The sequence below is a fragment of the Carex rostrata genome, chromosome 3 (assembly GCF_964058835.1).
Source record: "Carex rostrata chromosome 3, lpCarRost1.2, whole genome shotgun sequence".
Lineage (NCBI taxonomy): Eukaryota > Viridiplantae > Streptophyta > Magnoliopsida > Poales > Cyperaceae > Carex > Carex rostrata.
In genome coordinates this window covers 6307274-6332127 of record NC_135920.1, presented here as the reverse complement: position 1 = coordinate 6332127, position 24854 = coordinate 6307274, and the positions used below count along the sequence as shown (strand labels likewise).

The 24854-nt window shown below is 34.0% G+C and overlaps 3 protein-coding genes and 1 long non-coding RNA gene across 5 annotated transcripts; 1 reads left to right on the top strand and 3 right to left on the bottom strand.

The window, feature by feature from the left end:
- Nucleotides 1–890: 890 nt before the first annotated feature.
- On the bottom strand, nucleotides 891–3754 carry LOC144551153 (uncharacterized). 2 transcript variants are annotated; one of them, XM_078298996.1, is made up of 4 exons: nucleotides 3489–3754; nucleotides 2647–2740; nucleotides 2387–2554; nucleotides 891–2277 (listed from the first exon to the last, which is right to left on the bottom strand). In XM_078298996.1, exons 2-4 carry the CDS (start codon nucleotides 2732–2734, stop codon nucleotides 1130–1132), a joined length of 1404 nt encoding a protein of 467 aa, XP_078155122.1. In that variant the 5' UTR covers nucleotides 2735–2740; nucleotides 3489–3754; the 3' UTR covers nucleotides 891–1129. The 2 variants fall into 2 exon arrangements, with proteins under 2 accessions (XP_078155122.1, XP_078155123.1); XM_078298997.1 differs by lacking the exon at nucleotides 3489–3754 and having other exon boundaries at nucleotides 2647–2865.
- A 2036-nt stretch (nucleotides 3755–5790) lies between these two features.
- LOC144551152 (DUF1997 family protein, putative (DUF1997)) lies at nucleotides 5791–6753 on the bottom strand. Its single transcript, XM_078298995.1, has one exon. The coding sequence runs from the start codon at nucleotides 6646–6648 to the stop codon at nucleotides 5941–5943; it is 708 nt and encodes a 235-aa protein (XP_078155121.1). The 5' UTR covers nucleotides 6649–6753; the 3' UTR covers nucleotides 5791–5940.
- A 5048-nt stretch (nucleotides 6754–11801) lies between these two features.
- Nucleotides 11802–14887, bottom strand: UGD1 (UDP-glucose dehydrogenase 1). The gene is made up of 2 exons (XM_078298994.1): nucleotides 14544–14887; nucleotides 11802–13494 (listed from the first exon to the last, which is right to left on the bottom strand). The coding sequence occupies exon 2, from the start codon at nucleotides 13486–13488 to the stop codon at nucleotides 12046–12048; it is 1443 nt and encodes a 480-aa protein (XP_078155120.1). The 5' UTR covers nucleotides 13489–13494; nucleotides 14544–14887; the 3' UTR covers nucleotides 11802–12045.
- A 7881-nt stretch (nucleotides 14888–22768) lies between these two features.
- Nucleotides 22769–24295, top strand: LOC144552042 (uncharacterized). The gene is made up of 3 exons (XR_013510934.1): nucleotides 22769–23638; nucleotides 23749–23853; nucleotides 24050–24295. It is a non-coding gene; the product is annotated as an uncharacterized LOC144552042 (long non-coding RNA).
- Nucleotides 24296–24854: the final 559 nt, after the last annotated feature.

Here is a 24854-nt window from a genome sequence, read left to right as displayed (position 1 = left end):
AATTCCAGCCGGGCCAAACTCAATTCGGAGCCTGTAGAAATTATAGGGGTTCTGAATTTACTTAATTTGTGCCAAGTTAAAAGAATGGTCCGATATTTACTTATTGCACCCCAGGTACCTGGGGGATCCGAATTCCTCTCTAGCACAATGATTTTGAGCTGATAGATTAATGTTGTACCAGAATACATGCTCTTTGGAAAAGATTTTGACAAAATTTTGATAAAAGCATATGTGACAATAGTCTTCTCCTCTTTCTTAATAGACAAGCTTGTTCTATTATCAGCTCGTATTGTCTTACAGACGCTCTCTCCAACTATCGGAGATTACAATTTACAGGTGGGGCTGCTAATTGAGGTGGATCAAATCTTATATGAAGCAAATACGAGAGGAAGACCAAGTTACCAAACACGAGGTCAAACAATGAACGAAGTCAAATTGGAGTCTGATTTGCAAATAAATGTTATGTTTTAGATACTATAATGAAATTAAGCTTAATTTTCTAAAGTATTAATTGATTAAGTACACAGACTTTGAATAAAAAGAAAAAAACAAACAAATAAGAACCGAGTTAAAAATCCATAACAGAATTCGAAATTTGTTTGCTGATACTGGTAAATCATGTCCCAGGACAAGGTTCATGAGCTATGTATCGATTAAATTATATATATTTAGCTTCATATGCCTTCAAAGTTCAAATATAATTGTTTTAAGGTTCTGTTTTTCTTAACATGACCAAAAAAAAACAAAACTCCAACAAATTTGTTCTCCAAGAAAAATAAACATACTGTATTAACCACACGTTCTGCATAAATGAAGCACTCGAAGCAATTTTTTTACATTTTGATGAGGGCAATCAGGTCACACAACCGAACCAAAAGTTGCATGCTTAGTTTCCTTATCCGCTACAAGAAAAAATTGACCTCTGTACCGCTCTTTGAAAAGATTTACAATTACAATTAATTTTGGGTTCACAATATTCATAACAAAAAAGATTACAAGGAACCATTACAACAAAACGTTGTAACAAAATCAAATTTGCTATACTAAAACTACAAGGAGAATCATGATGTAAAATTGATGAATTTACATATTGTTATTATAGCTACAGAAATTAGAAGGCCTCATCTCCTCAAATGTCGTAGTTATCCCAAGCCTCCATCCCTAGAAACCCGTCAACAACATTATACGTAGATAAAAAATCATCTACACCATTTCCACTTGGAAAATCAATATCGCAGACTCTCAAATCATCAAAAATTCCATGATTTGATACCACACTGAATCCGCTATTTGCATCCACACAATGGAGGCTTTCATCAAAGGACGTGCACGAGTCGGTATTTCCATCTTCACCAAGGACTCCAAAATCAAAGTAAGACCACTCCTTGCACTCCCTGTCTCCCACAACGGCACTACGGTAATATTCATCTTCTGCCGATTGTTCGCTCCTGTCTTCTCTTACATAAACGTTATTGCACATGAAGTCGTCCCGATCTGACAGAGACTCAATAGCAGATTCACTTTCTTGCTCATCTTCTTCTTGTTCTTCCTCTTCTTCCTCTTCATCCACATGTGACTTGCTGTCAGGTTCTTCCCACTCATCATCGTCACTGTCAATGTGGGTGGGGTCCCACCTGTTCTGCGCAGCCCGCTTCCTCAAAATGAAAACGTTGAAGTAATAGCTGACCAAATCTTTACTCGACTTATTTGGGAATGCACATGGCAGATCATCCCAAAAATTTTTATCCATCGATTTAGGGTTTGATGATACCACTTCTTGGAACAACTTTTCCTCTTCAGCTGTCCATTTCAGCACAACTTCTTCTCCTATATCACAAAATCCCAACAACTCAAATTTCTCTTGCCCAAACACCCTTCTGATATCCTCTCTCGCCTCTGCTATATGTTGTCTGACACATCTCATGGAACCCTCATCAGGGCAATCACAACATATACTGTGACTTGGAAAAGGGTCCACATTGTGCAGTGGTGAAACACAATACCTAATCCACTTCTCACTGTCGCCATCATTATCATTTGCTGAAGGTGGGTTCCAGTCAGGAATTAGAGCTTGGTGATTGGGCCCAATCACAACAGATCTGTGGGAAGGGTATTCATGAACTAGAGAGGGTTCACAAACTGGAGAGGATAATTCTTTTGCCTTACTACATCGAGTTACCGTCTGATAGTCACAGTAATTAGGAAAGGTGGGAACCCAGATGGGTGAACCCAAATTCGTCCAAGGCAAGTCATAGGAATCACTACATGCCACCTCATCTAATTGAAAAAACAATAAAGAAGCAGTTAGTACTCGGTATAATATATCTAATGTTTAACAGTATGAAAGCTAAACAAAAGAGCAAAAGAGTAAAGATATGTTTCAAACCTGAAGAAGGTGATCCTTGAAATGAATCCATATTATCGATTTGTTTTGCGCGTTTGCAACCAGCATTGTCAGAGCTGACATCACAGGGAAATCGCTTCCCATTCTCTTTAAAATTATCAAATGTCAACTCTTCCCCAGAGGTGTCAAAGACATCACACCTTGAACAATCTTTTTTTTTTTTCAGACAAGAACAAATGAGCTAAGGACCCAAATAGCAACTGATTCAATATGGCCAAAAAAATATAATGGTATATCTCTACCTGAAACATGTGATGTGCCACGAGCCTTTTGCACATAGCCAACGGTATGATTGTGGGCGAAAGAAGGCTCATTTTGGTTATTCACCATATTATCCTGGATAACAAATCAAACACCAATAAAAATGAGTCCTCTATGCGAGCGCAATAGGTCATAGAAGACCTATCAATTAACAACTCTGAGCATGCACTTCCACGGATATCAATCACATGTCACTAATCACCTCAATAAATCCGTAAGTACAACATAGTTTCATTTGTCAATTATAAACAAGGCAATTCATAATTAAATTTAATAGTATGTATTTTCATTTGTTTTTAGTCACAAGACGTACTAAGGATAAAAAACATTGCTATCATTTACAATATAACTCAGATTATGTGAAGACTTGAAATAGACATCCACAAAATATAGACACCATAGCATAAGATGCATCAGAAAATATTTAAAATAGTAAACAGGAAACCTTAGGACTTCTACCTAATAAAAGTGAAGTCCCTTGTATTAATTTGGGGACAAGATGTAACAGCAATTAAACCCTTGTAACAATTCATGTAAAAATGAAATTTTAATATACTAAACCCTAATTCATTCTTCATGGAATATTTAGTAGAGAAATAGAAAACTAAAAAATTGAGGGAAATTGATTCTGGGTTAGGGTTTGCCATATAATAAAATTGACCTTAGACAACACAAGGAAAGGTAATGAAACGACGATGAAATATTTATCCCTAACCTGTTCGACGGATTGGGATTGAAATCAAGGTCAAACTCGTAAATGAATTTGTACGAAACCCTAACCCTAGAATTTGAGGGAAGCAACAATAAGGGAAAAAATCTATACCAATCGAAAGCAGGAGATGAGAACGAAACGAATCGAAAGCTAATTTGAAGAACTGATAGAAGAATCCGAAGGAAATCTCGATCGTAAATCGACCAGAATGGGGGCAAAACCAGATCTGTCGACCTTAAATTTGACTTTCTTTCGAATTTTATTTTAGGGTCGGGTTGCCAGAGTATATCAGATTACTAATAAATCCCTGGATGATTTGAGGCGACCTCAGAAAAGGCGTTTTATATTAGCAATAATTGATTCCATGTGAGGGTAAAATTGGAAATTTAATCCAGTAAGGACTGGAATATAATTTTATATTAATTGTATGGAGAGACCAAAAGTGGTCCCTCGAGTCCTATTTTAGAATTCTGCCGTTCGATCTAATTTTAATGTCCACGATTCATTTGGTTGTCCAACTTGGCGGCCGAATTGTGTAGGCGCACGCAATAAGAATATTTTAAATCACACCCGGTTGACAATCGTACAATTATATCTATATCACTGACAGTAGGACCAATATGCTTAATCAATCTTTTTTTCGTCTCGGTATATATGATACGAATATGTCCTGGGTACATTTGAGAGTTGAGACTAAGCTACGAAGGAAACATGTGGACCACGTGAGATATTGGAAATTTCTGATCTCGAGTCAGTCAATACGCGTTTCGGCGTTTGATCCCGTTGGGTCTGAAAGGAAGAAATTCCTTTCAGACGCTCAAATTTGGTAAGATGGCCCATGGGCTTTGTATTCTAATGGGCCATAACCAAATGTTTCATCACCTTCGCACTTTTTTCTATTCTCTTCTCTCTCTTTTTTGGGCAAAAGAAGTTCAATGTTACGTAGCTTGTTGTAAGAAATGACAACAACGGATGGTCTGTGGAATAATATTTTTATTCTCTTGTTTAGTTTATGCTTCTTGTTCTTAGGTGCCATAACAAAATATTTCATCATCTATGCATCTTTTTGTCAAGGACAGACGCAGGATTTCTTTCAGGAAGGAGCAAGAATCGGATTCAAATTCATTAGCTAATCGGGTACTTAAAGATCATTATTCTAATTTACTTCCCTAAATTTATCTTAATTGAAAGCATTCAAATAAATTAGGTTTCTAAATTGAATACACCATAAATTGATACCAAATATCAATATAAATAAAAATCTGATGAATAAATTATCAAATTCATACAATTACAAAGTTGGAGCATTTGTTGTTGCACAATTAAGAAGCTTGAGTTGAGTCTTTAAGTTTTGATTTAGCAAAAAGAAGAATTAATTGATCTCGAACAGAGACAGAATACCTCCATGGGATTGCCACCTTTCAGAACAAAAATGCAATTATATAGTCAGAGAGCACGAGAGGGATTTTCTTTTTGTTTAGGCGAGTCAGATAGTTCGACTTTCTTTCTTTCTTTTTTTAGAGCGGAGAGTCAAAGAGAGAGAGAAAGAGAGAGATAAGAGTCGCCAGTTATAAAAATTTTAAACAGGCTAGAAAAGAGAGAACAGTTAGAGAAATAACAGCAAGCCTGTTAACATTACAGGGAAGATTTCAATGCTGGTCCGTTATTTTTTTTTTAACTGAGTTTCAGCAAATAATTTTGGACTTTTCAGAGGAGGCGCAAAATAAAATCCAGGAAGGAGTAGAATTGATCCAGGCCCGTAATTCTCCACATAATTTCAAAATCCGAAGGGGGAGCCAACTGCCCCCCTCTGGGCTTAACTGGGTCCGCCCCTGCTTTTTGCTATTCTTTTCTTTTGTTTAGTAAAACAAGTCAAATGTTGTGTAAGCATGTTGTAAGAAAATGCCCACAGAGGAAAGGTCTCTAGAATAATTTTTTGTTCTCCGATCCTATGAGGTAACATAACATTTATGTCTATGAACTAAAAAATTTTAATGGAGGTGGTTAAAAATTAAAATGTTGGGATTTAAATTCAAGACCTCTCAACTATAAAATAGAGTTTTAACCACTAGATTACAATTAAACATATGTTATTTATTGAGGGTCGCTTGACTATAAAAAAGTTTAAAAAAAGATAAAATTCAATTAAATTTTTATTCGTATAATTAAAATTTTAAAATCATAGGGATGGCAAGGGGTGGCTTCGCCACCTTTAACTAACCCTTAGATCCACCCTTGCGAACCGTCTTAAAATCCAGGCCAATTCAGCTCAGAACCCCCTTCAATATTTGTGCAGATCATACGTTCTGGTTCTAAGCAGAAATATTCTGTTACCTTAGGTGATATGAATTCCTGCAGCAGCTCGGCATCTGTGCTGTACCTTATCAGAGGAATTAACAAACAATATGTAATCTGACTACAAGAAAATATTTTCAATGGGGTGATTTGGCAACTACATATAAAGAGGCTACAATGTATCGCAACACATCACAACATCCCCCAAAAGCAATGAACATGCCCAAAACAAGAGCAGCAAATCAACCAGAATTACAAGGAAGAATCATCAATCATCAATAGATGATTGGATTTGGCGCTGTTGGAGTTGGAACCAGGAGTTGTAATCTTGAAGTAGCTGCTGAACGAGCAATGGTACCAGTCTATCTAACACTCCTTGCATCACTAGGTTCCCAGGTTTCTCAACAGCTGACAAAGGAAGCAAAGAGAAAGGCCTGGTGTACAGCTCCAGTACGAGTTCTAAATTGACATCAAAATCCAAGAGCGTCTCGCCGCCATTTTCTTGCCAAGTTATATAATTCCTCATAGAAGCTGAGAAGAGTTCGTTTTGCTGCTCTATTACATCGGATCCCTGGAACTTGCACGAGAGCAATTCAACGGTGCAGTCGTGATCGGTTGGGGTTACGCACAGGTCAAGCACGGGAGTAACCTCAAAATTGAAGAACTGGATCTTGTATAATGTGCACCTGTACATAAAGCAAGCCGAGGGCGAAGAAGAAGAAGACAAGGAATGGTAGGAATGAAGCGCACGGGTGTTCAAGAGAGCTTCAACACCAGCTGTATCCCTGAAAAATTCGCTTAATCTATTGTTATCAGTTGCCATTGGGAAAGACATGGCCTCCCTCCGGCTAGCTAAAATCCTCGCTTGCTTTCTCTCCTCGCTGCTCTCAGCCTTTACTCTCAGCCGTCGGAATCGGAGAGGCAAATACCGGGGGAATGAATGAGAGCGACACTGATGAAATTGCAAGGTGTTCATTTCATCTCTTCCTTCCCAGCCTCCAAAACTGCACACAAGAGATACTGGGATTACTGGGATCTCATCTCACGGAGGAAGAAGGGGCGAAACGCGTGTGGATAATGTGAGAGCAGAGAGCCTGGGAATTGGGATTGACATGTGGATTTTAATATTGTTATGCAAAATGAGACCTGATAAGTTACTGTTTTTGTAAAAGACCCCGATGTTGTTGATAGTTGCAAATTGCAGCTAACTTTTAATGGTCTGAATTTTGATAAATTTGCAGATACATAAAGGAATAACTGAATAAATCTAATCCATTAAAGTTATTTATTCAATCAATCAGTCGCTTCATAAAAGTATAGATGATCTAAAACTAAAAATTCAAACCATTAGGTGGCCTATTCGGCCACAGCTCCAAACTTTATTGTTCACGTGAGAAAAAAAAATTCAGTCTCTACTGTTTACGCGGGATTGAATTTTTTTTTTCACGTAAACAGTAAAAGTTCGTTCAATTTTTTTACAACTCATACCCTTTTTCTTTCCCAAAGACTCCGACAAACAGACCCGAGTTAAGAACCGTGTCTTGGGAATGATATAGGTTCCTAACAAATATCATAGAATAGCGATTACTCCTCTAATAGAGAAATTTGTAACCCATCCTGCTTCATTTTTTTTTCAAAGTCTAAACAAAACTGAAGAACTGATCAACATGATGTCCATATTATAATGTGTTTGAACCTTGGAGGCTAAATTTAAAAAAAAAAAAATTAAATACGTAAGTACGATAAGACATGAAAGACATGAAACATTTAAACCAGAGATGTATCTTAGTGTACTACAAAGGTGCTAATAAGCCACCCATATGATTCTAAACTTTTTAACTATGTATATTAAAATTTAATTGAACATTCTTTTTTTAAAGTTTTTATATAGTTCAGATCCCTAATAAAATATTAAATATTTGTTTATAGTCTAGTGGTTAGAGTTGCTTGTGTAGTTGTGAGAAAACTTGTGTTCAAATTCCATCTGTATGATTCGCTAGTAGGTACTTTAATTGCGTACATACATAATAACTCATGATTCTTTTCAATTATTTTTACTTTCACGTATTTTTTTTATATTTTGTGTAATGACATTGTAATAGTTCATTATTGCTTACTAAGTGAGACAAATATATTTATCCAATTATCAGGAATGCATAATAATCCTTACAGTTTCGTTTAATTGGGCACGTTTTAGTTAGTTGCTTAACGATATCGTCTCTTTTTATAAGGTACATTTTGTTCCTTGGATGATTGAATTTTGCTTGGTTGATATCTGACTGAACATGATCAAAGTTTACTAAGTATGATTTATATATAATTTTTCTATTAAGTGAAAAATATGTACAAATTTGTACTTATGTATAATTTATATTTTGAAATTATTTTTATGCATCAAAATTTGCGTTAGGGCATGAAAATTCATACTGGCATTTTGAAATTAGCTATACTGAGTTGCTGACTAGCATTTGATTGTCATTTTACTATGTTTATCAAAGCATAAATATATTTTATATTTTTATCTATAGGCTACTGTTATGAATGTGCTTTCTCTTTTTTTTATATATATACATCATGGATTAAATATTATAATATGAGAACAAAAAAATCCTCAAATCACACTTAATATAAACACTGAATTTCGAACAAGCTGGTTTTCACAGGGAAAGTATTTTTTTTTATACAACATTTTATTCAGAACAGCATATATTAATCTTGTTTTGGTAGACAAACAAGCATTGGCATACAAAAGCACCAAGTTGTATTTTTTTTCAAGTATATAAGTTTGATCTACCAAAATTTTATTAAACTAAATAAATAAAAAATTACAAGATGTCATTCATCACCTTATTAGTTTCACTAATAAAAGAGGAATTCGGGTCCAGTGAGGTACCGTAGGGTGTATAATGAGATCTGAACCGTTTATTTTAATCTGACAGAAATTTTAAATTTTAAAAGAGTGTATAAATCTAAGATAAATTCGTCGGAAATATAGTTCGGCTGGAACTCATGACTCTATCACTGCGATTTCGCTGCGATATATATTCTTTGATTTCTTTCATGTCATCCCTTAATCCTCCAATCGAAACCCCAAATTATAATTTATAAATTCATTTTTCATCAGTAGAGATGAGCAATTATCATTTTACTACAATGAAAAATCTTTGCTTAAAAATCATAAATTTAGCACAATGATACAAGTTTCATCTCTCTGCAAAGAAGTGCATATTTGACTTTCAAAAATACACCCGAGAGATGCCAAAGTTACCGGCACCCTTTAATGAAAAAACAAACTCTTTGTCAAAATTGATGCGAATGAATATTTCATGTTCAAAACATTGGTCCTTTTATTGGGTTCAAAACTCACAAAATGGAAAATCCTTTGCAATGCACATGATATGATATGATATGATGATCTAGATAATATCATTCATATGAGAATTTTTTTTTTTTTTTTTTAAATATGACAGAAGCTATGAGAAGTTGTATGTTTGAATCAGAATATGAGATATCTGTAAATATTAAATAGTTGAATGCAAAGACAGAAAATACTTTTTGAAAAAAAAAATGCCATGTCTTCTTACAAATCCAAAATTATTTTCATTAAATTTTATAAATTTTATAGAGGGTTCAAATGCCTCCATTTTTTGTACTTTCATCATGCCTCCATTTTTAAAAACTTAAATAACACAAGGTTTTAAACTTAAACGTCAAAATAAAAACCGTTAGATGTGATCTATGCTATTTTATTTATGTACCCATAAATAATTATCACATTTCGATTTTTCTTTTATGTGAATCAATGAGTTAAAAAATCAACGTGTAGAAATTATCCACATTAGTATACATTTTTACAAGCACAAAATGACAACCAAAACAAAAGTTGAAATGCCATAATTTTTTACATGTGCATAGATAAAATGATGTAGTTCATATCCAACAGTTTTATTTTGAATTTTAAGATTTAATTCTGAGTTATTAAAAAATTTAGAAATGGAGGCACGATCGAGGCACGATCGAGGCACAAAAAATGGAGGCGTTTGAACCCTCCTCAATTTTATATGTATTATGTATTAATATTTTTCAACTTCTTATAAAATAAAAGAGGAGGGTTCAAATACCTCTATTTTTTGTGCCTCCACCAAACCTCCATTTTTAAAAACTTTAATAACTCAAAATTTAAAATTTAAAAGTCAAAATAAAACCGTTAGATGTGATCTATGTTATTTTATTTATGTACTCAAAAAAGAAATCACATTTTGCTTTTCTTTTTATGTGAATCAATAAGTTGAAAAATCAACGTCTAGAAATGATCCACATTAATACGTTTTTACAAGTTCTTGATGACAACCAAAACAAAGTTGACATGTCATGATTTTTTACACTGCATAGATAAAATAATGTAGATCATATCTAACGGTTTTATTTTGACTTTTAAATTTTAAATTTTAAGTTATTAAAGTTTTTAAAAATGGAGGCATGATAGATGTATAAAAAATGGAGGTATTTGAACCCTCTTCAAAATGAAATTACACTACATTTGATTTTTTTATGATTTTTCAGTATTTCAATTTAAATTTTGTAATTTCGTCATCCAACTAGTTGAATTGCTTGATCTGAAAACAACACACACAAAGGACCATTTCGTTAGTTTCTGTCGGCAGACAACAGGAGAGGCAACTCACATGGGTATATTATTATTATACCTCTTCTTTATACACCTAGAGGCGTAATCTTGGAGAGTAAGGCTACGGTGCTATGGGTTGCACAGAGGACTACGGTGCTATGGTTCAATATTTGAGTTTTCAAAATTATAACGGTTGATCCGAACTGTTCATCTTGTTCTCCATATTAATATGTGTTTGGAGACCAAATTTTATATTTTTTGAAAAAAATTTACTATTTTTTTAGATAGGTAGAAAATCATTTGATCTAAAAAATTCTGCACCATTCAGATATTTGATTTTCTACCTATCTAAAATAATAATAAAAAATTTCCAAAAAATGTAAAATTTGGTCTCCAAACACATATTAATATGAAGAACAAAATGAACGGTTCGGATCAACCGTTATAATTTTGAAAACTCAAATATTGAGCCGTAGCACCGTAGTCCTCTATGCAACCCATAGCACCGTAGCCTTACTCAATCTTGGAATACACAAGTCTCAAAAACTTGGAATGAACATGGGAGCCACATGACCACAGTATGGGACATCACAACAGAAACACCAACTCTGAAATTCATTCCCAGCTCTCAAATTAGTCAACCACCAATTAAAGAAAAAAAAAAATTTGACAGAAGACTGAGTTGGTTGCTCTGATACGAGACAGCATAATTACGTATGACACATGACACTCAACTAGAGCACCGACATTGCAACTAGCAACTTCATCAATAATGAAACGATAGAGATGCAATCATGTGCTCCCATGTTATGGAACAATTGCATCATCTGATGACTGATAGAGAATTGTTATAAGAAAAATGAACATGCCAACTCTTTGAAACTTTAATCATCCGATCACTAGAGTTTTATTCCAGTTTTCCGTTTCGATTTGTATGAACACTATTATTTGGGAAATTTTGTTTGAGCGCCACTGAACCAAGTATATAACAACCACCGCAGGAACTTCAAATAACAAAAGTTGGCAATTAATGCTATAAAACCAACCATCAATCCTCGTTGAAGAAAGTAACAGATAGCTACTGAAACCAACCTGAAAATGACTTCTACCAGATTTTATTCGCACATGCCTACTTCTCAAAACAAAACCATTTAAATCCCACCATACGGTTTAGACATTTAAATAAGCCAGATAAAAATCTGGTCGACACTGAAAAGAAGGTTCAATTTTTAGTACAATTAGATTTTGTACTTGGGGTAACCAAATCTCTTAACATCCAGCAATGGCACAATGGAATCCGAATAAAAACCTCGCAAAAATTACGTTACCACAATAATGTTTACAATTTGAATTTCTTCATTCATTCAAAAAAGGAGTATGTGAAACGACACAGTAAAAAAAAAAAAGGAGCGTGTGAGATGACACAATACAAGGCAATGATATTACTAAATGAACAAACTGAATTATTGGCTCGTGTTCGTATGAGTAAATAATCAAGAGAATAAACAAGATATCCAATCCTCTATTAATTCGAACAAAACAAGTACCTAAAATAGTAGTATAAACACAGTAAAAACAGCCAAAAAGAACATAAATGACACAAATGACCGATCTCAAGTCTTATCTAAAGTGCTTTCAAAAGCAACATATCAGAACATTACTGGAAATACCAAATCCTTGGAGCTAAAAGAAACAAAGAAGAAAAAACTATAAAAGAATCTCGAGCCTTCGTATCATCTCTCCAAATTAGGCAACAGCCGGCATGTCCTTGAGCCATGCATCGAGCGGCTTACCGATCGAGTAAACAATGAACCCAATCTCTCTCATCTTCTCGGGGTCCACAACATTACGGCCGTCAAAGAGAAATGCGGGTTTCTGCATCCCGTTGTAGATCTTGGCATAGTCGAGGTTCTTGAACTCATCCCACTCAGTCAGGATGCAAATACCGTGTGCATCCTTGGTGGCCTCATATACGTCCCATGTGACTGTCACCTGCTTCACAGCTGTTGGGCTCATTGGCTGAAGGTGCAACGGGTGGTCCCAGTCAAACTTGTTCATCGCTAAGTCCCTCTGAATCTGATCCTCGGTGACCTGAGGGTCATAAATGCTGATCTTAGCCTTGTCTCCCAAAAGCCCCTTGCACACATCAATGGCAGGAGTTTCACGAGTGTCACCGGTGTCCTTCTTAAATGCAAATCCAAGGACAGCAATCTTCTTATTCGCGACAGTGTTGAACATGGAAGCGACGACACGGTTCACAAAACGGCTCTTTTGGTAGTCATTGATCTTGATCACTTGCTTCCAGTAATTAGCCACCTCTGGCAAGCCATTGCACTCGCAGATGTAAACCAGATTGAGGATATCCTTCTGGAAGCAAGACCCTCCGAACCCAACACTAGCATTCAAGAACTTGGGTCCGATACGAGAGTCCGTGCCAACGGCATATGCCACCTCCGAGACATTGGCACCAGTGGCCTCGCAAAGAGCTGAAATAGCATTAACTGAGGAGATCCTCTGAGCCAAGAAGGCATTGGCAGCGAGCTTGGACAGCTCAGCAGACCACAAGTTGGTGGTTAGAATCTTGTCTTCTGGTACCCAGTGTGCATAAACCGCCTTCAATTTCTGAACTGCCGCCTGTCCCTCAGGGGTCTCCCGACCACCGATCAAAACCCTGTCAGGGTTGAACAAATCCTTGATAGCTGTACCCTCAGCAAGAAACTCAGGGTTCGACAAGATCTGAAATTTGATCCCCTTGCTGTTGTGGGTCAGAATTTTCTCGATGGCCTCAGCAGTTTTCACTGGGACGGTGGACTTCTCCACCACGACCTTGTCAGACTTCGCCACATCAGCGATCATGCGGGCAGCACTCTCCCAGTAGGTCAGATCGGCAGCCTTTCCTGCACCAAGACCACGGGTCTTGGTGGGGGTGTTGACAGAGACAAAGATGATATCAGCCTCAGCAATGTGCTTCTCAATGTCAGTGCTGAAGAAGAGGTTGCGGCCTCGGCACTGCTTGACAACATCATCAAGGCCAGGCTCATAGATCGGGAGCACATCACTGTTCCAGGCGTTAATGCGAGCAGCAGTAATGTCGACCACCACGACCTCAACATCTGGGCACTTCAAAGCGATCACAGCCATGGTGGGGCCGCCCACATAACCGGCACCCAAACAGCAGATCTTCACCATTTTGACCTGAATGTGGATTTGCAGAAAAAGAGTTGTTAAATATTGACAAATGGAGCCAGTTGTAATTTCTGATGTACTATCTCAGCATGAACTATGATTTTGCTGATCCACTGGTGTAACTTGCAAGTATTTTTTGTAGCTACTTTCTGACCAAACCTAGAATGTCTGTTGAAAGATTAAATTATTCAATGTCTGACTTCATAGAAAAGATATATTTGTCCTTTTGTTCAATTCAGAAATATGGCCCCAGAATGGTCAGCTAAACTGATTTGGGACTCTTCAATAGTTGTTTTCTAAGAGTAACAAAAACTATTGGCTCAAGTACAGACCTACCCAATAAAATTCACACTTCCCAAATAAAGAAGTATGAAAACCGCTACCCCTTTGGTTATTGCAGCACATATCAATATTACACTAGCAAGGTAAGATATTAATGGGCCAATGAATTTCTATGCTAGGATCCAAAAGAACATCCCTCGCATGACATAAAAACAATAGATTCAATTTGATAGCTAGCAAGATCCGGAATATGCCATGAGGCGTAGGCTTTTAATCAAATGAGTTTATCTTGCTCTGATATGAAGTCAAGAAATTTTTTGGAACAACGGCTATAAAAAGGATAAAATTATACATAAACATAAATCAGCAGGTTTGTAACACAGAACACTGATAAACAAACTCATCAGACCAATATTAACATATTATCCTCTAAAAACAATCTATGTTGAATTTTAAAAAACACTCATGAAGATCCAATTTAGTATCTTTTTTTACTGAGGCTGTCGCGTCAATCTAGGAAGCCGGGACAGCCAGGTCAATTTGATCATACGATAAAATGATAGCTCAAGATCTAAACTCGAACAAATATATTCAAATTCGAACTAAAAATCATCAGATCCGACGTAATACAACAACAATCAGCAGATCTATTAGCAATAATCTCCTGAATGTGATCAAATTCCTCAGTGACAATTTAATTCTAACAAATTGCTTAAGGTCAGTACTGTTGAAGGAAGAAAAGAAATCGAGATCTGAGATCTGATCAGAGGGCTTACCTTCTAAGAGCGTTGACGCTTGTGGTTCCCGAGAGAGAGAGACAGAAAGAGAAAGAGAAAGAGAAAGAGAGACAAGTCGTGAGAAATGGAGAGGGGGGAGGCACTCTTTATATACAAAAAATGAAAAGGAACGTGTGAGATCTAAAATTGCGCTCCGTCGTCGCACCGTTCACGAAGCCAAAATAAAAGTCAAGAGAGGGCGTTACATTACAGCTGAGCTGAGCTGGATCCGCTCCAATGCTTTTAGTTCTTCTGTAACAATGACTTATTCACTCACCAAATACCGTGTCTCTGGCTCTCTGCCACTTTTTTTTCTTTATTTTATTGGATGGTAAAATGGCGCGACACACGTGTACATTAGTGTGTGTGTATATATATATATATATATTTTTTTTTTTTAAATAAAAGTGAGGGTATGTTAATATACGTACTACGAATTGGAATATTATTCCTAATATTGATCCGTGTTTACGTATTTTTATTTTTATTTTTAAAGTTGAAACAGTTAATTTAAACTCCCTATGAAATATATTAGAAAACAAAATTTTACTTTTTTGAATACATTTTTTTTAATTTAAATAAGTAGAAAATTATTGATTTCGCATGGTCTATTTTTTTTAAAAATCAAATGACTATCTATTTAGAATAATAAAAAAAATTAAAAACATATAAAATTTGATCTCCAGATATATTTTTATATAGATATCATATGTAACATTTTGGATTGACTGTTTGAAGTTTTTTTTAATAAAGGTTGGAGGTCAAGCTATCCAACTATTTAATACCCCTTTATTACATAGTGACAAATGAATAGTTCGGGTTTGGTTCAGTGGGGTCAAAAGTTCGTAATTCAGGAATAATTCAGTTATAATTCAGAAATTATTCGGTACCACAAGGAAGCCAAAAAAAAACCAAAAAGACCAAAAAAAATTAAAATAAAAAATCGTGTTTTTTGGCATTTTATTCGCTAATAAAATGTATTATATGTTTTTTTGCATTTTATTCGATGTTCTGTACGAAAACATCAATAAACGAATTAAACGTGAATTAAACACGAATAACTCGCGAATTGTGTTAGTATGCTTTATTACAACAAATAATTTCCCTTATCCGAATTTCAAACACTGTTTAAATTTTAAAAATAAAGATATTAATTCATAGTAAGAATTAATCCACAATATGCATATTGGTCATGTTTGGTTGTGGAGTAAAGTTAATCCAGATGAAATTTCTTACTCCGAGTTAAGGTAGATTAAAAAAATCATGTTTGATTGGAGTTTGGTGGAGTAAACTCATGAAAAGAGAGAAAATTATAATATAATGTTACTCTAACCGCGGAATTCACAGATAGAGTAAGTTACTCCACCTAAAAAGATGGAGTAACTTAATCCGAATTAACTCGAATATTACTCCATCTTACTCCTTCAAATTTACTCCTCATTTTGACTCCTTAAAAGTGAAGTAGACAGTTTACTCAATCACTTGCTCCACAATCAAACATAACCATTATCAGTCTCTCTCTTATAAACAGATTCTCTTATAAAGTTGTTAGACATCATGTGTTCTTCATGTGATAACAATTATTATTTAGTAAATTTATGATGTTTGAATGCATATAGGACCACTGATATATATATTCATTGCCTTATATTATGATAAATAATAAAATAATAGTATAATACTATTAAGAATTCATCAATTTCAGTAGCTATTATCGAACATAATCAGCATAGTTTCATTCGTTTATGCGCCAAGCATCAATTTCCATAACACCAATTAGCTGATTTGATTACTTCAAAATCTCAATTTTTAATATTCACACGTTTACGAGTAGGGTGTCTACGGGTACAATACGGGTCGGGTGGAGGCATTTTCATACCCATATCCGTTATGATAACAAAAAAACAAAAAAATACCCTTACTCTTCTTTTGGAATACGGTACGGATCGGATAAACGGATAAAAAAATACTATTGACATCTTAAATTGTGTTTTCGATATAATACTTTTCAAAACAAGAAAAAAAAATAATGAATACAACTAATTTGTATTATGAAAATTTAACAAAATATAAAGTTTTATTGTATCATGTATCATCTTCATACAAATATATATCTATATATATAATTTTATTTTTAAAAATTATCTTATATGTAAGATAACGAACAAAAATCGTTACTCTTACTCATACCCGATAATCTAACGAAAAAAAAATCTTACCCTTATCCGTATTTTCGTATATGATACGGATCGGATAAACGAATAAAAGAGTGTCATTGACACCCCTAATTACGAGCCACTCAATTTAATCTATATATCAAAAATTTATTAGAAATTAAATTTTACTTTTAGGATCTTCATACAAAAAAAGACTAATTATATCGGACGGTCTAACTTTTTGCAAAATTTAAAGAATTTCTTCCTATTCCATGAAAAGAGAAAAGGTTAAAAATATATGTAGAAATTTAATTTCGTATAAAATTTTGATGTGTAGAATTGAGCGTCTCGGATCAATTCTGAGAACTAGCTAGATTGCACTATCACTTACTCTGCAATATTTCATTAATTAATGCATATAACGATGTAAATTTAGCATATTGTCATTCTATTGATATTCAGATACATGAATGATTATAATGAATATAAATATTCATAAATATTTTTTTTAACATAACTAATGTCACCATCGGATTTCAATTCCACTTCTATAAGCAAACGCCAAATAATTAATATGTATATATATATATATATTAATTTGACATTACAGTATTGGATGGTCAATAAAATTATGCTACGTATAAGCATTACGTATGATAGAAAATAAATAAAAAATAGATAATTAACCGTGTGCGCAGTAATTAAAAAAACCTCAATTATTTTTATTCCAAAATTCTCCTCAATCCTCATAAAGTAGATATAATTCATTGATCTCAGCAACAACAAAAAAAAAAAAGTTCCTCTATCGTCCGGACCGAAATTTTTATTTCTAATATAAAAAAAAAACAAATACTGAGTATTTTGAGAATTATCCAGGCCACTGGGCCATTCTGCGGCCTCAAATACTGAGGTCCGCATAGGTGGCTCTAATCTGAGTCCGCAAAATAATTCTGCAGCCCCAACTTTTTTTTTTAGAAAATTTATTAACTAAAAAACAAAAAAAACGGTTCTTGTGCGGAGGGAATACGGAACCCAGAACCATTTTGTGCCAGTGGTTGTCCCATATGCTTTTATTTTTTATTAATAAATTTTCTCAAAGAAAAAGTTGGGGCCGCAAAACCATTTTGCGAACCCCAAACTGGGACCATAGAAAGTTGTGCGAACCCCAAACTGGGACCGTAGAAAGTTGTGCTAACCCCATTATTTTAGGCTGCAGAATGACCCAGCAGTAGGGGTGCAAACGGATCGGATAGTGCTCAACCCATATCCGTATCCGTATTTTTTTTTCGGATACGGATACGGATCGGATAGTAAATGGATACAGATACGGATCGGATATTTTCGGATACAAATACAGATATGGATATAATTCGGATTTCTAATTCAAAATATATATCTAATTAACTTGTTACACCATTACAAAATATATATCTAATTAACTAAAATTCACCAACATAAATATAACTTTAATTAAAAATATCAACACAAAAGATCATCTTTAAAGATATTCTAATACAAAAGGTAAATAGACACAAAAAAAATTCTCTCAAGTCTTAACATATCCGGATATCCGAAAAATTAAAATATCCGGATCCGGATAATTATCCGTATCCGATTCCGAAACTCAACCCGTATCCGTATCCGAATCCGCATAAAAAAAATCCGTATCCGTATCCGAATCCGAATCCGCAACTATCCGTATCCGAATATCCGAATCCGCAAAAATTCGGATACAGATTCGGATTCGAACGGGTAATATCCGACCCGTTTGCACCCCTACCCAGCAGCCTGGATATTTGTCGAATTATGAACAAATGAGGATGTTTTGGTTTATTTTTTTATTATGGTATAAATTAAAATTTCGGTTCTCCAAAGCTGCAAAACAAGCTAAATTGGACTAAACTGGATAACACAATTATAAAAAAATAAGAACTAGTATTTAGTCTAATGGTCAAGACATATAATTTTTACGTGGGAGGTTATGAATTCAAAATTTAAATAGAGAAAATTTTTTGTTGTTATAATGAAAGTATTAAATAGTTGTGCGGTTTTGATCTCCAATTTTTAATTGAAAAAAATGTAAGATCTTCCGTGCAATTTATGTCTGAAGCAGAATAATAAATAAATAAATAAATACGAAGAGAAATAAATGGAATGTACAAGTTAGAATCCTCCGTGCAATTTATGTCTCAAGCAGAACAATAATAAATACGAAGAGAAATAAATGCATATCGGATACCGAATAGGGGGTGTAAATCGGACACTGATTATATAAATACAGATGGTTTTAGATGTAAATAATTATTCGAAACCGGATTCGTATCCGGTTCCAAATCTGAAATCGTATTCGCATATGTATCTGTTCAAAAATTATTCGGATCCGACAATATTCAAATTCATCATTTTTCCGAATCAGCGTGATAATCTTGATACGGCTTAAATTTTGGGGATGAATTTGGATCATCCGATTAAAAAGAAAAAGTCGGATGCAGATAATTATCTGAACTCATATTTGAAACCGTATCTGTATTTCCGTTCAAAAATTATTCGGATCCGACGATATCGAATTCATTATTTTTCGGATTCGGATCCGAATTAAATCGAAGAATATCTGATCCATTTACACTTCTAGACCACTAAAAAATATGATATGTATCTTCTTCTTCTTCTTTTTTTTGATAAAAACCAAGATTTTGAATATGGCGCTATAGCGTTTTTAGACCATAAAAACTATGACACTATTAGCACTATTTCGCGCTATATGGACATAGTGTCGTTTTTCTAATCATTCCGCTATGACGTGATATACACTATTTAAATCTTTGATACAAACTATCAAATGTGTACTTAATATTATAAAATAGTAGAATTAAAATGCACTGTTAGTTTTGTGTTCCAACCATATCTCACATCTCTATCTCAATTTTTAATGTTCAAATAGTCGATCCGAACCGTTCTTCAACATGATATACATATTAAAATATACTTAGAGATCAAATTTTATATTTCTTTAATTTTTTTTACTATTTGTTTAGATAGGTACAAAATCATTATTTTTGAATGATCCAAAAGTAATGATTTTGTACCTATCTAAAAAAATAGTATAAAATTTCAGAAAATATAAATTTTTTGTCTCTAATTACATTTTAATATGTAGATCATATTGAGCGGTTCAAATTAACTGTTTAAACTTTGAAAACAAAAATAAAAGATATGGATATGATTGTAGCACAAAACCAGCTATGCATTTTAATTTTAACCATCCTCATTATAAAATACATCCTATTTATTACATTTTTTATATAGTCGTTAATATCTATCATTAGTATCAATTGAGCCAAAAAAAATATTTTGGCATGTTTTAACTTCAAGACTTATTATCTAAAATTAAAAAAATGCATACTTGATTATTGCAAATCCACACTTATTATTTTGAATTATTATTCGAGCTGTTCTTAAAATACACAATTAATTATTACCCATGTAACTAATTACAAGATAATGTACATTTAATCATAGAAAAATAAACACTTGTCTATTTATTTGTTTTTAATACAATCGGAAGTATTTAGGTGAGTATAACATTCTTAAACTTCTTACTTGGAAAGAAAATGTCACTAAAAGTTTTTGAGAGTAGATTGAAAAGGCTGAATTTATGTTCTTAATTGTTGTATTTCACCAAGGAGAAATGCACGAAAAAAAGAATTAAAAAATTTGAAGCTCATATACATGATGAAAATTATCAATGCATCGAAATTTACTATGACAAAATTATTCATTTGTAAGGGTCTTGATATTATACAAATAAACTATATTTGCTATTTTTTAAGAGAAAAGGTATTATCCCCCGACGTTCAGTCCCCGGAAAATCCCCGCCTTCTATTTTCACGCGTTTTCAACAGTCCGCCGACGCAGTTTCAACTGATGTTAACGGTTCGACCGTTCCTCCCACTTTCCTTATATAAACGAAGTTTCTGAGTTGCCGTTGTTTTCAATCTCTCATACGTTCTTTCCAAATCTGACGATCTCCTATTCCAATTTTGACGATCTCTGATTTTCATCGATGATTCTATCTTTTATGGGAGTCGGTCTCCAAGATCAGATCTCCCTCCTCTCTTCGTGGCCCCTTCTCTACTGCACAATCTGTAATTCTTTGGCGCTAATCAATCTGTGTTTAATTTCTCTTATTCCTATGACCTTGATCGTACGGATGAAGAATTAGACTAGTACCGTGAGGCATTGGCCAGGATGAGACACAAGATGAGATGAGGCACAAGATGGAAATACAAGCTCTCAAGGATGGGGCACGAGATGTAGTATAAAAGGTGCAGAGATGAGGCACGAGATCGAGATAGAAATACAAGCTCTCAAGGATCAGGTAATCTGTATAATTGAGAGTGAAAGGACATAATTTGAGTTGAACGGATTGTCAATTGCAAAATTCATGGTTGAATAATTAACTGACGAAAATTCAGGTTATTTTAGGTAAATTTGCAAGTAGGCATCCCATGAGTCCAAATCTGATGCAGGTATGGTCGACATAACAACAAGCAGAATGAATTTGTGATGATTCGACACGAAGGAAAAGGAGCAGTGAGTTATTTTGTTTCATTTTCATTGATTAATGAGAGGATTTTTGCATTTACTTGTTCATTTCCTTTGACTGTATGTGAATCTTTAAGTGAGTGAATTTCAGACAGATTATGTGTAATTTGGGGTTTTTGGGTGTGCACGTAAGTTGCTTGATAAAATGTCTCAAAGAGACATTACAGTATGGATATCAATGATTTCAATCTCTCTTTTTTATCTTAATACAACCCTGCTACTTGTGTGTACTGGCATGTTAATTGGCTTGTACACTCCAATGCTGCAACTACGGTTACCGGTATGGTACCACCAATACTGCAACTTACCGACTAGTACAGTACCACCAATGCTCCTACTTAGAATACAGTACCACCAATGCTCCTTTTTTTTATTAGACGGGGGATTATTAGTCCGGGGATTTCCAGGGGATTTCCGGGGGATTATTAGATCGGATTTTTGTATATGTTTCCTTGCGGGAGGTTATCAGAAATCTTATCCAAACCATGAGGTGATATTTATATTTTATAGGATTGAAACTATCAATGTACAGGATTATTTAGTTAGATTTATAGGATTCATGGAGAGTAAGTTTATGATTTAAATTTTATATTTCAGAACTAATATTCTACTAATAGGTTGTTAAGGAACAGCTTAAAGTACATAAGGTTAAAATGCGTATGGGGTTAAAATGCGTTATTGGTTGTCAGGAAGAAGTTGATGAAGCCACACCATTAGTATTTTGTGGACTCCGATATCAAATCCTCCTTTTTACAAAATTACAGTTCATCTATGACCTGCCATCCCGTCTGTACAAATGCATCAGGGCCAAAACATGTGCTGCTGCAGTGAGGTTTTTCACTAGAGCAAAGCTAAATTTCAATCTGAAGATGGTTTCTTGTACAACTGTTTAGATTTTGAATCTGAAGATGAAATAGGGCGTCTTAGCATATCCATTGATTTCTGGTCTTGTATCCAGACTTATTGTTTTGCTATTAGAACCTTAATTATAAATCGTTACATGTTATTCCCTTACTGGTCTTAATGTGAACTTGCTAATCCTGCATTGGTTTCTAGGAAATCATGACCTTGTCAATGCTTCTTCTGGTACGAAAATAACTTGTCTTGATGTCCATTTGGTAAGTTCACACACACACACACACACACACACATATATATATTCACGTGCCATCCTTGTCTGTATCCTTCTTTTTTATCTATAATGTACCAGTGGATGTCATGATCAGTTTTGATTCTAAGTTGCTGCCAGTAAATAATACCATCAGTTCGCTGACGGTATGTCTTAACTGGTATACACTGGCCTTGTTATGAATGTTGATATTAAAATGTTTAGTGTAGACAGTAGATGACTAGCGTAACATTAATTGAACTAAACAAAGCACACGAGACACACACAAGAAGCAGCCTGTTTTGGCTGTATATTTTCCCTTTTAAAACCACGATTTGTCCGTCCTTATGGTAGGTTACCGTCTTCCTTATGGTAGCACTGTAAGTGCATTCATTATGGCAATGCATGCTGTAAGTTAATTTAGTGAACAGATGAATCTTTTCTTAATCATTATTTTATTTACAAGGATGAATGCCATTTTTTTTTTCTTTATTTACTGTCAGGCCAAATTCAAATTATATTTCTGAGAGATCCATTGAACCAACTTTTTAGTTCTTTTTGTGGAAATGTAGAGGAAAGTCAAAGCTATATGCGTGTTAATTTTTAGATTTTTTATAATTTTTTAGCTATGTTTAACGGATGCTTGAATGTAGGGACATCTATGGTAATTTGTGCAGAAAAATAATAGTAGTTTTTGTATTTTGAAATTTTGAATTATAAAAAATAGCTAATAAATTATAGAAAAATACTACAAATGTAAATTTTAATCCTAACTTGCTTGTTTTTTAGTCCTTTATTTAACTGCAGAGTTAGATTTTTGATTTGATTTTTTGTATCAGTCTGTCATGTTCTGGTTTCCAAAGAATGTCTTTTGAGTTTTTTCTTATATGAGCATTGTGCCTAATGTACCTGTATTTGAGTTGGGTGCTGGCTCAGTGTTTCATTCGAGTTATAGGGGGGCTATTTAGGACTGAACAGATCGTGCACATGCTATTTAGGGGGGCTATTTTTTGTGCCTAATGTACCTGTATTTTATGTTTCAGTACCGCATGCACCATGAGGTGAGATTTATATTTTACAGGATGGAAACTACCAGTGTACATAATTCTTTAATTAGGTTTATAGGATTCATAGAGAGTAACTCTATGATTTAAATATTATGAAGGTCTTCTCGACTTTTGAGCCATGGATTTGATGAAGGTCTTCGATTAGACAGTTTGTCAGATGTAAGCTTGTTACATTGATATTTTCTATTGATTTGAATCAGTTTATGTCAAATTGAAGTACTTAGTTGAATTTGCCGCTTTAATTTGCTCTTGCTTTTATTGTCAAATAGGAATGGCTGCCACTACATCTCATGGTACCCTTGGGTCTTTACAGTCTTGTTACCTCAGCAAATGTTCCCCATTTCAAAAGAGAAGTGTCATTGGTACACTGTCGGGTATGAACTTATAAATTGGGGTTGAAGCATGTTGAGCATGCCTCATCTTAGGTTGTCTTATTTGAAGTTTATAGAATTCATATATTAGGTTTACTGTATTGGTGACTTAGGTTTACAGAATTCTTGACCTGTTATTTTGGGTTTTAAAAACTTGAGATTATCTTAGGTTTATAGAATTCGTGTATTATGTTTACAGAATTTCTTGATGGCTATCTGGAGGTGATGATGTTGATGCCAGAGGGTCGAAAGTGTATCACCTTCATCGATCACTCTATCTTAGAATCAAAGAGGGAGAAAATTTGAAAACATTTATGTTTTATAAGTAGTGTTATATTATACTTCTTCATGTTTGTTTTGATTTGTATGAAATGTTATGTTTGGTGGAAAACATTTATGTTATTTATAGGTAATTTATTTTGTTTAGTGATAAGAATGATGTCTCATTGGTAGATGTAATAGCATGTGTGTTTTGAGATTAGTTGTTATGTTTTCAGTATTTAACAACACTTTATATAGAGTGATATGATAAGATGTACATAATTCAAAACAATTAAAAGTAGTATCTAGATGCAAATTTAAAAAAAAAAATTGGAAAAAAATTAAAATTTGAATTTGTTTACTGGTTTATAGTATTCAACGAAATTGTCTACAGAGTCATGTGATAAGGTTTAGAGAATTCAAAACATTTGAAAGTAGTATTTAGATGCAAATTTAAAAAAAAAATTAAAATTTGAATTTTTTTTGTCATTTACAGGATTCAATGAACTTATCTACAGAGTTATGTGATAAGGTTTATAGAATTCAAAATAATTGAAAGTAGCATTTAGATGCAAATTTAAAAAAAATATGAAATTTTTTTACCGGTTTACAGTATTCAACAAAATTGTTTACAGAGTTATGTGATCATGTTTACAGAATTCAAAATAATTAAAAGTAGTATCTAGAATGAGATTTGAAAAAACAAATTCGAATTTTTTTTTTACATTTTTAAAAAATAAATT

Excerpts from the sequence above, each read along its gene's own strand:
- LOC144551153 (XM_078298996.1), bottom strand. The coding sequence starts at position 2,734 with ATGGTGAATAACCAAAATGAGCCTTCTTTCGCCCACAATCATACCGTT. Across the intron at positions 2,555-2,646 it reads TGGCACATCACATGTTTCAG|ATTGTTCAAGGTGTGATGTC; the intron begins GTAGAGATATAC and ends AAAAAAAAAAAG. Across the intron at positions 2,278-2,386 it reads TCAAGGATCACCTTCTTCAG|ATGAGGTGGCATGTAGTGAT; the intron begins GTTTGAAACATA and ends TTTTTCAATTAG.
- LOC144551152 (XM_078298995.1), bottom strand. The coding sequence starts at position 6,648 with ATGAACACCTTGCAATTTCATCAGTGTCGCTCTCATTCATTCCCCCGG.
- UGD1 (XM_078298994.1), bottom strand. The coding sequence starts at position 13,488 with ATGGTGAAGATCTGCTGTTTGGGTGCCGGTTATGTGGGCGGCCCCACC.